The sequence below is a fragment of the Cervus elaphus genome, chromosome 18, assembly GCF_910594005.1.
Source record: "Cervus elaphus chromosome 18, mCerEla1.1, whole genome shotgun sequence".
Lineage (NCBI taxonomy): Eukaryota > Metazoa > Chordata > Mammalia > Artiodactyla > Cervidae > Cervus > Cervus elaphus.
The window spans coordinates 55,428,181-55,441,638 of record NC_057832.1 but is presented as its reverse complement, the minus strand read 5'-3'; the positions used below and the strand labels follow the sequence as shown (position 1 = coordinate 55,441,638).

Sequence of the window (13,458 nt, the reverse complement as noted above, 5' to 3'; positions counted from 1 at the left end):
CAGGCTTGACTTAGCTGGGAGCCTCTGCCTCGAGGTCTTTCACAGTTGAGGCCTGGGGCTGTGAACTCAAGGCTTGACTGGAAAAGGATACACTTCCAGACTCACTTGGCTGTTGACAGGATTCAGCACCTCACCGCCTACTGAACAAAGAGCCTCAGTTCCTCACGGACTGTCGGCCAGAAGCCTCCTCTGTTCCCTGCTACATGCACCTCTCCAAAGAGTACCTCACGACACAGCTATAGCCTTCCCTAAGAGCAAGTCAATGAGAACAAGAGTGAGCGAGACAGAAGCCACAGTCTTTTTGTAACCTAACCTCTGAAGGGACATCACTCTACCAAATTCTGTTGGTTAGAAACAAGTCACTAGGTCCAGCCTACACAGTAGGACATGCACACTAAGATGTGGAGATCATTGGGGTCATCCGAGAGGCTGCCTACCACCTTTGCATATACAATGAGGAATAAACCCAAAATGGGAAGAATATTGGAAAGCTACAGGGGAAGAGGAAAATGTTCCGAGATCTCATTACTTCTACTTCTGAGTGCTCTCGTTCTCTCTTTCTCCCTTTCCCCAAATCCAGTCATGCAACACACCCTCAGATGAGGCACCTTACTTCACAGTGTCTCTCATTCCTGCTCTCTCTTCTCCATATGCAAGGGACCACCAAAGTTCAGGCTTTCGTTTCTTCCACCATGAATAGTGCAGCACTACTTTTCTCACCAGCTTCTCTAGTCCAATACATCCTGGATACCAAGGCCAGAAAGTAATCTTTCTAAGTCATACTTTCTATTTATCCTTTTACTACAGAAAGCCCTTTAGTGGCTCCCCATTGTCAACAAAACCCAAATTCTGTAGGCTGCCATAAGATGCCTTTCATAATTTGACCCAAGCCTGAATACAAACTCATCACTCCCAAATCCCAAACAATAACCCATCATCTCAGGTAAACCACACTCAACACCCAAACACACCACACTTGCTCAGCTTGAAGCCCCTGCTGACACCATTACTCACTCCCCCTTCCCTTGGCAAGACCGATCTTCACCTTACCATTATAAATTCTCTCCCATTTCCAAAGTGCAGAGCAGAGTAGTTTCCTCTGTGCCTAATCTTCTCTGTGACACATTTTCTGATCACTTTAAACTAGATTTCAGTTCCTCCCACAGATAGGCACATCTCGGAAAGGCCACACCACTCACTGACCTGGCCAGTCACTGGGTACATGGCTTGTTTTTCCAAGAAGCTGGTAAGTTTCACACCTTCCTTCTTCCACAGAGACCATCAGATTGCATCATCACCAGAACTAGCCTGGGTCTCACTTCTCTTTCTCTGCTGGGGATGGTAAGTCCATGACAAGCAATAATTGTTGAAAAGATGGATGGATGGATGGAAATGTCAAGCATAGTGTCTGACATATGAGATCAGTAAGTAAAAAAAAAAATCTGCTAACACTCTCAGTCTTTCAAATGAGAATCTCCACTCAGTGACACCTTAGTCATTTAGTGGTTCCTATGTAGGAACCCTTCTAAAGAGAGCAAAGGCAAATGAAATTTATTTGGGTCTGACCAAAAACAAGCCCATTCACACAAACATCACAACTGATGATCAACTGGAAGCTCCTCCTTCATCGCCCATCCTGATCCTGGCTTTGAGATACAGGATGCCAAGTGCGGGGACATTAGATGACAGAGCCAGAGCAGACTTCAGGACAGAGAAACTTCAAATCCGTGAGCTTCAGTCAAGGGGCAGAAATAGGCTGTGAGAACTAAAAGGGTGCTGGGGGAAAAGAGGGAAATATGTCGATTGTGCAGTAGAGTCCATATATTTTAGGTAATTCCTAGAAAATGAAAAAAAAATTTTTTTTTTAAATGAGAGATACCAGAAGACCTTTTAACACCTTTGCTGCCAACCCCTGGGGGAGGAGGGAGGAAGCGGTGGGAATCTCAATGAAAGCATCAAATGTCCAAAATTCAGAGGAAATTTAACGATTCCTCTCTATTAATAGCTGGCCAGAGCAGTTAAGCCTGAAGTGAATTCTCCCAAGAATTGAATCCCTCATTGCCTGCGTTAATCCAGGAGACCCTCATCTCAAAGGAGGAAGTGCTGGAAACGGCTCCAGGGGCTTGGTCCGCTAAGCAGCATCTTCGGAGAGTGGGTGAGTCCTCACTCCCACTACCGTGGATGTGGAGCAAAGTGTGCGCAGTGGTTCTTTGAGAGCCGGGGGCTCGCATTGCGGGACCCCGAGTTTTGAGCTTTGCAACGCCCCGCAGCCTGAGATGGGAAGGCAGCTCCTCTAGCTCCAAACTCACCTGCTTTTAGAACCACTTCCATCTACCCATTGCTCTCAGCTCCCAAAGGCATCCGCAGAATCCACCACCACCCAAGGTCCACCGAGAAAGAGAAGAAAAGGTGGAGGGAGTGGTGTCTGGGAGGAGAGGTCACCGGGGTCTCCTCCCTTGAGGTGGTCTTCGGGGGAGAGGGGTTGCTCGGCCCCTCTCCACTAAGCGGCAGGGATCCTCTCGGGGGCGCTCACCGTGGGCGACAGGAACCGGAGAGGGCAGGACGCGCTGGAAGGGCTGCACGCAAAAACTTTCTGTCCTGGAGCGCAACTCTGCGGGGAAGACCACCCCTCCCACGGCCCCAGGTCGCGCCTCTCCCAGGTCGCCCTCAACCCCCTCTCACACGTCTGGCCCCTAGGGCTCCGGCTAGCGGGCGCCGGGTGCCGGCGGCGCCGCAGCATCCTGACGCCCCACGCTGCATCCTCTGGTTCCAGCGCTCAGCCCCGCCCCCGGCGGCGGGCGTGCTGGCGGCAGGCGTGCGGGCGCCGGGCCTCCCGGCGCCTCTCTGCTGCCCCTGGCGGCCGCGGATGCCGAGAGCCGAGCCGAGCCCGGCCGGGCGCTGAACGCCGGCTCCTCCTCCTTGCTCTCTCCTCCTCCTCCGCCTCCCTCCTCCCATCCCTCCCTCCCTCCCTCCCCCTTTCAGAACACTCAATGTCGGAACGTTCCGAAGATGACGTCGGAGCGTTCTCGAATCCCGTGTCTCTCGGCTGCTGCTGCCGAAGGAACAGGGAAAAAGCAACAAGAAGGAAGAGCAATGGCGACACTGGATCGCAAAGTGCCCAGTCCGGAGGCGTTTCTGGGCAAACCCTGGTCCTCCTGGATCGACGCCGCCAAATTACACTGCTCCGACAGTAAGAACCCCACCGCCTCCTCCTCCTTTTATTACCCTGTAACCTTTCCATTCACCTAGAGCCACTGGGAAAAAGTGTGTGTGTGGAGAGAGAGTGGCCCCCGGTGTCCTCCATGCTTCTCCCTCTCTCCAAATAAATACACACAGAGACAGATCATCAGTGCACAGAGAGAGGCCCTGCTGCCAGGGCTGTCTGTCTGTCTGTCTGTGCCCTCTCCCCGTGGCAGCCCGCGGGGTGGGCTTTCACAGCCCCACGGTGTATCCGTTTAAAAGGCTACTCTGTTGCTGCTTGCATAGTTTTTTTTTTTTTTGGTACCTATATGGGCCAGGTAGATGGAAATCCTGACTTGGGAGGAAATGTTGCATTGTCAATTTTTGAAAGATTTTCATATCCAGTATTTATATCGATCTGTTTGCAAATAAACACTCTCCCTTCCCCCCTTGACTTTGCCTCCCCCCCTTTTTTTTCCTTTTTTTCCTTATTTTCTTTTTTCCTTTTCTTTTTCATCTGCAGATGTAGATTTAGAAGAGGCTGGAAAAGAGGGTGGAAAAAGCAGGGAGGTTATGAGGCTTAATAAAGAAGGTAAGTGGAGCTACTGGCATTTTAGTGTTAGCATGTGTGGCAGAATCTTCACAGGATTTCGACTATAATGTGAATTGTTCTGCTGGGTACAGAGTGACTAAGGCTTGTCAAAAATTGAGCACGCCCAGGTGACTACTGCTTCATGTTAACTTCTTTCAAAGTACAAATGCAACTGGGGGGGTAGAGGGGTCGAGACTATTGAAGGCAGAAGTTTCCTGCACTTCAGCTGGAGTCCACATTTGGACCTTCTGATACATATCTGCTATTCACCTTTGGAGCATTATTGCCAAATGGTGGGGGGTGGAAATCTTTGAAATGAAGAGCAGGGCTCCACTCAAAGCGTCCCAGCCTTCCTTGTGGGTAAATACACAACAGTTTAATGAACCCCACGTGGTCAGTCATCCCAGCAGCTACTTCTCCACTGAAAGCCATGGTACATGGCAAACCTTTGCAGCAAGTTATGTTTGGCCCACTTTGCGTTTGGTCACAGATTATAATGTGGTGAGCAGGGTTAGGGGCATCTGTGTATATAGCCTCCAGCCGGTCACCCATCTCTGTTCCCCCAGCGTGGAAATACAGTACCTAAAATGGAACACAGTGAGTAGCTAGGTCATCCCAAACAGAGGCAGGTGAGTGAAGCCACAGCCTGCTGGAACCGGGCATCAAACACACATGGCCATCATGAATAAATCATGGCCCATGCACGTTTGCAAGCCTGCCATGTGTAACTGTGGCCTATGGGCTTCACACGGAGCAACTCCAGAGACCACTTTCTGTTGAACGAATGGATGGGTTCAATCGAATTGTGATTTACTAACTGGTGTCTTGTAAATGTGGTTGACTGAAATTGGAGGTGGGAGGAAGTGCAGGGGTGCAGAAGAGGTTGGCGGGAAGTGTTGAAAGCGTTCAGCCATAACTAGGCCATAGGAGCCTGGCTCATCCAAAATGAATGGAGAAAAAGGCCATTAGATGCCAAAGGATGGTTTCCCTCATAAAACGCGTTGTCACCCTAGTAGGCAGCCGAAACCTGCTTGGAAAGATGGAACTTGTTTTGTGGGTCACACCTCAGACAGTTGGTTTTCTGTGCCTAATTGTTTCCTGACCATCCAGTGAGAGAATTTGTGCTTCAGAAAAAAAATGACATGGAGGTTAAAATGCATGCATATTCAAGGACAGCTCTCTAGCATAATGTTTCTGCTAATTAAGCACTTTGATTGGAAACGAAACCGTATTCTAAAGATGTTTGCCTCTAAATATCTGAGTGTGATCTTGACATGTGTCTTTAGGATACACAAGGGAATGATGTCAAGTGGCCTTCTTACAAGTGGCAGCTTATTTGTGCTCGGTGTCCATGTGTGTTGGCATTGGAAAGTATCACTGGTAATTGTTTTTCTTCACAGACAAACTCTTGACACCTTTAAAAGCTTATGGAACTCAGTTATCAGACCAGTGGCAATGAAGAGGTTTCCAGAAAAGATGAGCTTGTGAAAACCTTTAAAGTTGAATAACGGTCATGGTATAGCCCGGAATTGGCACCTCTTAGGCCTGTTTGATAGATTATGACTATAACACACAAAAATACTCTGCACCCTCCCCCCGGCTTCTATTTCAGAAGACCCTTATTTTCAGATTCTCTTTGCCTCATGAGAAATAGATTCTTTTAAGGAAAAAAAAAAAGTGTAAAGCTCTTCTTTTCTTAGAAGCCACAAGTTAGCTCCTAACTATGTGCATTTGTATTATGGAGCCCCACTTTTCAGTGTAACTGTGAGATTGCTCAGTTTACCAAATAGCCATGTATGGGCTGAAATCTCTTTGTTTGTGGGCCTGGTGGAGCAGGCCTGGGTTAGCAGTTCATGGAGTTCTCCTGGGGTGTGCACACAGTTTTTTTCATGGATAGATTGTGTGTGTATATATATACATGAACTGTATTTCTCCTTCCTGTGGTGAGGAGTTTAACGATTTAGCTGAGACTTGGTATCAGGGTATTTGGTTGCCAAAGTCCCCAGAAACACTGGTTACTTTTCGTCTTGCCATTGGCCTTCTTGCTGGAATCATTGTGTGGGAAGTCCCAGGTACCTGATTGTGGGTGGATCTTTGCAGGACACAACGTGGCCTGGGTGTGACTGTGTTTCTCCATGTGGTGAGCATACATAGATGGACCAGGATATCATCAGTAGTAAGCAGGTCTTGAGACTGTGCTTTAATAGCAATTAATAGGTGAATTTAGGAATTCCAATTAAGAAATGAAGGTATATGATTTAGATTTTGATGTGAATTTTTTTATTGTAAAATAAATATAAAATTTATCATTTTAACCATTTTAAAGTCTCACAATTCAGTGATACTAAGTATAGTCACAGTGTTGTACAACTCTCAACACTGTTCATTTCCTGAGCTTTTTCATCATCTCAGCCAGAAACCCTGTCTCCATTGTATTAATATAATAATTTTCTATTTCCCCTCTCCTGGGGCTGAGCTCTGGAAACCTGTATTCTATTTTCTGACTTTATGAAGTTGTCTATTCTAGATACTATATATTTCCAATATATGACCCTTTTTGTCCATCTTCTTTCACTTAGCATCATAGTTTCATGGCTTATTCATGAGGCAGTATGTTTCAGAATTTCATTCCTTTTTATGGCTGAATAATATTCCATTGTATGTATATATCATGTTTTGTTTATCATCCATCTGTTAATGGACATTTAGCTTATTTCCACCTTTTTACTATTGTGAATAATGCTGCTGTGAACATTGTGATATGATATTTTTTATGGACTAAACTCTGGGGGAAAAGCCAGTCTGGAAAAATTAAAAAAGAATCATTTTATCTTCTGCCTCCATCTGGCCACAGCTTCAGAAGGAAGGAAGGACTTGCAGACTTTTGAACAACCTGACTATTGTAGTATAGTTCCTTCTCCATTCCTTGAATCTTTTTCTACTTCAATACTCCACCTATATCAGTATGAAATGTTAGCTGAATGATTTGAGATTTCTGTAATAAAGTGTTCACGTTCATGTTACTGTTTATCCAAAGTTAGCTATAATTATGTCAAGAGGAATTTGGCAAATGCTTTTTTTTTTTTTTTGGCAAATACTTTTGAACCTTGCCAGATCATCACCTGGGTTCAGAAGGCATAGTTATTTCTGTGCTTGAATGTAGTCATGTGGGATTATATTGAGGGCAGACTGAAGGGTGACGGGAGCAGGAGAGAGGGCTTTGAATCTGCTTTCTAATTCCAGTGTGTGACCTTGGGAACCTCACTTTCCTTGTTTGGGCCTGCTCTGTTTCTTGTAAAGTAAGGGAGTGGTTTTTAAAATCTCCTCTGGTCCTTCTGAGACCTATGAACTTAAGTTTCTTTATTGAATGTACGTACATTTGAGATGCAGTCATACTACACAGAATGTTTAACGGTAGATAGCTCACCTGCCAGTGCAGGACATGCGGGTTCAATTCCTTGGTCAGGAAGATCCCATGGAGGAGGAAATGGCAGCTCAGTCCAGTATTCTTGCTGGGGAAATCCCATGGACAGCAGGCTGGTGGGCTATGGTCCGTGGGGTCGCAAAGAGTCGTACACAACTTGGTGACTAAACAACAACAAAAAGCAAGCCTTCACATTAGAAATATCTTAAACTACAAATACCGGACTTATTTTCTATGCTATTGGTGCCAAACATCACTGCATCTCGTACACAAGCCTAATTGTCCTGCAAATAGTTTGTCAGTGGTGTGTGGTCTTTAAGACTCTGAGAAAACTAAGGGTCTGTGACCAAAACCCAGGGTGATGTGTTCCCCATAGTGGAGAGGGGATAGACCTGGATCTGAGGCACTAAGATTTCCTCAAAGGGAGGGTCCCAGAAACCTGATTAGCCTAATCTAAGATGTGAGCTGCCATTATGATAGAAAATTCCAAGGAAGGCCAATTCATCTAGTTAACCTTTTAAAATAATTTTCTTTCTCTAGCTTCATAGATTTATTGGAAGACATTTTTCTAAGCTAATTGGGGAAAACTTCATGATTTAGAAAGATGCTTCTCTTTTCTAATTGCCTCACCTGAACTTTTTATTTTTTAAAGAATGTGCATTTATAAATAAGGACCAGGTATGTATGGCTCATCGATGTCCTGAACTATACATCAAGTTGCCCAAAAAGTTCAGAGATAATAGCAGGGTTGTTGTGAGGATTAACTGAGCCAATACAAAAGAGTTTAGCACATAGTAAGTGCTTAATGAATTTGTGCCTTTCTTATTTTTTAGATGTTATTAAGATTATCATCATCATATGTTAATGAAGCTAGTTCTAGAAAATTTTATTATTAGAATTTACGAGGATTTTTAACTAACCAGTGATGAATGGAAAAGATATACCCAATCAGAAATTTTATTTCTAGAGTAAACCATGTTATCATAATTTTATAAAGCTGAAGACTTTTTGAAAGCTGATTTCTGTGATATCCATGCTTTTGATGGAGTACAGTTGATATGTGGTCATTGATAAGTTTTATCAAGTGCTAGAAAAAATTACTTTGGCAGTTTGGGACTTATAGCTGAGAAGAGTTTGCAGAGTTCTTTCTGGGGACCAGGATGTTTTTAAAAATATTTTTTAAATGATTGATAAGTTGTTTGATCAGTAAGGATAGAAAGTCCTCAATGAATCACTGTTTGGGTCATTTGGAGGCCTACCTTTGTTACTTCAGGCATGTTTCTGTGCATCAGTATTGCCAGGTGTTTTGATTTGATGTAGGTAAACTTATGGAATGCTTCCAATCTGAAAACTGTTCTGGGGCCAGTAAGATCTTGCTGTGACTGTGCTGTGATTGTGAGAGTTTAGTGTTCTGCTAATGCTGGTGGAGTTAGGCTGGAGCACAGGAGGAAGCAGGGAACATGGGAGCGTGTTCAACTCAAGTTTAAGAATTTTTCAGTTATAGCTGGATGGGGCAAAAAGATGGCAATTGATCTGATCAGAATGAAGGGTTCTTTGAATCCAAGTCAGGGAAGCTAGCAGCAAGTGGTTGAGATTTATGGGAAACTGTGGACTGGTCCCCTTTATCATTTTATAGACAACTCTGTTATCTATGCTAATAGGCAATGGGAAGACACCCAGTCCACAGATTACACTGATAAACCTCATTTTCACCATTAATTTCAACTTCTTTCTCCATTAAGCCTACCTTCCTCCCCTTTTGCTAATAAGCAGCAACATTTGTTCACTTTGGCATTTCATTATCATTTCTCTTCTTTTGCCCAGTGCTTGGGATGAAAGGACAGGAGAAGTGGAGTGGCCTCAATGTGATAGGGAGGGAAGATGAAAAGGAGGAGAGGATTTGGAGAATGAATCAACTTCACAGTTTCATCCAGCTGATAGAGAAGGGGGAGCTCCACGACCAAGATGGCGAAGCTGAGAGGGCATTTTCAACACCATCTAGTTTTGAAAATACAGAGCCTCTAAAATAAGCATCTTTTTATACATACAAGTATTTCTATGCACTTGAGTTCTTCTGTGGAGAAAGTGTGGCTCTAGCTCCTCCCAAAATAGGAAGTTAGGCAGGTTGGGCACACTTTGAAACACTGCATGTGATCTTGCTGCCTAAGCCCAGTTACCCTGTGCTGGGTTCTCATCATGTCAGTCTACAGGAATGATGCTTTTATAGCTGGAGGATGTAAACTGTTTTTCTCTCTCATTCAAATTTTTCTAATTTTTTTCAATAATGTTCATATGTTACACAGTTGAGAGGGATATGCAGTGAAAAAGAAAGTCTTTTACCCTGTCCCCAGTTGTTTGTGTATCCTTTTCAAGATCATCTATGTGCATTCAAGTAGATACATGGATAGTTTTTCCTGCCTGCTTTACCCACGTGGCCGATAATATCCTATAAGTATTGCATAGTATCTTGCCATTTCCATTTATCTTAGGTAGTGGTCCACATCAGAGGCCGTTCAGCCTGCCTCTCTCTCTTTTGTGCTTGCATAGTGGGAAGATGGAGCTTCCCTGGTGACTCAGTGGTAAAGAATTTGCCTGCCCCTACAGGCGATGTGGGTTTAATTCCTGGGTCGGAAAGATCCCCTGGAGAAGGAAATGGCAACCCACTCCAGTGTTCCCTTGTGGTTCAGCTGGTAAAAGAATCTGCCTGCAATTTGGGAGACCTGTGTTCGATCCCTGGGTTGGGAAGATCACCTGGAGAAGGGAAATACTACCCACTCCAGTGTTGCCTGGAGAATTCCATGGACAGAGGAGTTTGGCGGGCTACTATCCATGGGGTTGCAAAAGAGTCAGACACAACTTAGTGACTAAACAACAGCATAGTGGGAGGGTAGTTTAAGCCTCTGGGTGTCTTGCTTAGTTTTTATTTGTTGGTTGATTTGTACTGATTTTTGGGTGCATCGGGTCTTAGTTGTGGCACGCAGGACTTTTGTGGGTCGCGCGGCATCTTTTTGCTAGCAGCACGTAGGCTCAGTAGTTGAAGTGAGCGGGCTTCTCTCTAGTTGTGGCGTGTGTCCTAGTATTAATAATTGTGGCATATAGGCTTAGTTGCTGCACAGCATGTGTGATATTCGTTCCCCGACTAGGGATCAAACCCATGTTCCCTGCATTAGAAGGCGGATTCTTAACCACTGAACCACCGGGGAAATCCCTTGCTTAGTTTTTCGTACCTGCTTCTGCTCTCTTGGCCTCCGTCATGCCTTTGGGACCGGGTGGCAGCGGGCCGACACTAGGCTGGGCCTGGGGGGCAGCGGTGAACAAGCACGGGCCCCGCCCTCGTGACGCTCCCATCCTAGCAGCCAAGGCATGGCGACCGTGATGAGTGCTCGGAAAGGGAAAACTGGGGTACTATTGGAAAGCATGATGGGGGGCCTAATTTAGGTTCAGGGCTCAGGGTGTGTATTCCTGAGGAAATGTTATTTATACCAAAACCTGGAGAATGAATATGCAGAGCTGGGCGGGACAGATTTAAAAGAAACAACGGGTGTGCAGGCCCAAAGTGTGAGAGAATATGGAATGCTCTAGAAACTAAAAAGTCTGTCACTGGCGTGATGATAGCGAAGCAGAGAGTGGTACAGAGTTTCTCAGCAGGGACTCTACTTCTTTGTGGCAGAGCACTGTCCTGGGGTGTTGTTGGATGTTTAGCAGCATCCTTAGCCTCTACCACTGGATTCCAGGGGCACCTCCCCTTCCCCTGAGTTGAAAAAGCCAAAAATGTCTCCAGACATTGCCAAAGATCCCAGGAGTGGGCTGGGATGGTGCCAAATCACCCTGATAAGAGAACCGCTGGTGTAACGTGAGGCTGGAAAGGTAAGAACACAAGAGAAACAGACTCAGCAATATTCTGCTACTCTCTGTCCATGTCTTAGGCCCAAGTTCCCTGTGAGCGGGCTTACTGAATCCTCAGCAGGCGGGTGTGGAGCTGTGACTATTGCCTACAGGGGGCTACATTTGGAATCATCTAAAGGGAGAAGACTCCACCCCTCACAGAGCTTTCCTCCAAATTTCCAAGATGACCCCTCCGAAACTTCATGTCCATAGTAAATGGTGACAGCACTGAGATTCATGTTCAGCTCAGCCCTCCCTCACTGTGGGTGGAGGAGACCTGAAGCCACCAATTCTGATAATGATGGCATTTATTGTGTGGGGGCCCCTGATGTCAAATGCAGCATGGTGAAGCAATAAGGATTTCAGTTTATATTTAAAGTCAGACTGGAAGTACAACTGGCATTCTGTGCAGTTGATTACCCCTGGGATTTGTCTGAAATGGGGATGCACATGATGGAGAGCAGAGCGGCTGGCTGCAGGATTTCCATGTTAAGGATTAGAGAAGAGGGAGAGCAGTGGAGGATCTGATTCCTCAGGGCTCTGGCCCACGTGCCAAGTGGTCTGCGGTGTTATTTGGGACTGGAAGGCCACGTTCACTCTAGCCAGTGGCTCACAGGGGCCTGCTCTCTCCACTCCAGAAGTGATTTAAGAAAGTTAGAAAAATTGGGGTTTTGCCTGGTTTTCTGTGTACATCGTGTTTATATCCTTTGGGCTCACCTTTCATTCCTGACGTTTTGTTTCTTTCATGACATCCTTTGGAAATAGACATAAAATGGTAACAGCAGACACACCAAGACCCTGCCCTTATCAACCCCTTTTTACCCAAGGACCACAACCCCTGAGGTGGCCAGTGTTCACATCTGGAAACTCAGATCGTTTGGTGGCTGCTCCAGAAGTGACATCACCAAGATGGTGATGCAGGTCGTTCCCAACTTTACCCCTCCCCTCAAGAACAACTACCAGCTGTTTGTGGACAAGGCACCGCTGAGAAAATCCTCAGACATGGAAGTGAGGCTGGAACACGCCCCTGTGCCAGAGAGCAAGACAGATGACTTCAGAAGGGTCAGAGGAGTAGCTGCCCACAACTGTGTGCCCCTCCCCAGGCCGGCAGCACCTTGAGGAGAGGCTGCCCCTCTCCGCCTCCCCCAGTGTTGTGGCTCACTTCTTGGGAGCCCCCACACCTGTCTTGCCGCATGGGGACTACAGGGGAATCTCCAGGGCTTGACCACTGGGAATCTAATCATGCCTGCAGTAATTGAAGGTAGCCATAATGGAAAGGGAGAGGGTTGGTCAATGGGTTGACCTTTTTCCAAACTGTAGAAACTGAATGTCAAGGGCCGACTTCCTTGTGTCTCTCTCTCCTAAAATTCTTGGTACGATGTTGTGCCGAGGATGGACTCCCAGCTAATGCTGGCTGGCTGGCTTTCTTATTCTTTCCTGTGGCAGAGCCCAGATTGGCCACATCAGCCGAATGGACCTGGGTTTGGACCCGGAGGCACTTGAACTAATGATGAGAGTCTAGGGAAGTGCTTCCCGCAAGGGAGCTGAGGCCAAGGACTGTTGCCGTTCCGGTGTTAGTCTTGGCTATGCAGTTGCTGCTAAGTCAAGCTAGAATTCTACTGTGGGGAAAGCTTTTGTTTTTGTATGGATGCTTTATCCTTGTACCTGTGGTTTCATAACATAATTCTGCTTGCCAATTTTAGGGATCGGGTGCTTAAAGAAAAAAGTAAACCAAGTAAATACTCTCTAGGGCAGGACAGAGTAACACCAGGAAAAGATAAAAGTGACTCACTGACAGCCTCTTTGAACACAGAAGCAGTTATCAACAAACCTGCTCTGTGAAGCTAATTGTGATTCTCTGAATATGAACAGTTCAAGGACACCTTCTGCTGGGGGACGGTGAGAGTGGAGGAGCTCTGTGACCCTGCCCCAGTACGCCAATAGGTCATGGAGTCCCAGGTTGGGGGTGGGGAGATAGGACATCCAAACTGATGACACTAACCAGGGTATGGAAGATGGTTGAGACACATGCTTAGTTTGCTCGTGTCAGACCGAGGTGATGTCTAGTTCTTTTTAGGAGCGTAGTGGCCACAAAAGGACAAATATTGTATGATTCCACTTATGCAGGTTTCCTAAAAGAATTAAATCCATTGAGAACAAGAGTAGAGAACATTGAGAACAAGGTTACCAGGGACTGGGGAGGGGGAATTCTCTACTGAGAGTCTGTTTAATGGGTATAGAGTTCCAGTTGGGAAAAATGAAAAAGTTCTGATAGATTGATGGTAGTGACAGTGAACCAAACACTTAAAAATGGCTAAAATGATAAAATTTTAGGTATATTTTATTGCAAATATACATTGATGTTGCAGACTCAGAA

At 45.7% G+C, this 13,458-nt stretch overlaps 1 protein-coding gene across 5 annotated transcripts in view; it reads left to right on the top strand.

The window, feature by feature from the left end:
- Positions 1-2,020: 2,020 nt before the first annotated feature.
- Positions 2,021-13,458, top strand: part of ATXN7L1 (ataxin 7 like 1) — a 252,909-nt gene continuing 241,471 nt past the window's right edge. For 2 of the 5 annotated variants that reach the window (XM_043873156.1, XM_043873164.1), the window contains exons 1-3: positions 2,021-2,155; positions 2,983-3,190; positions 3,704-3,772. In XM_043873156.1, the coding sequence (XP_043729091.1) occupies positions 3,010-3,190; positions 3,704-3,772 (250 nt within the window). In that variant the 5' untranslated portion in view covers positions 2,021-2,155; positions 2,983-3,009. Of the gene's footprint in view, positions 2,156-2,967; positions 3,191-3,703; positions 3,773-13,458 lie in introns of those variants that run through there. The other 3 variants (XM_043873159.1, XM_043873158.1, XM_043873157.1) reach the window with 2 other exon arrangements.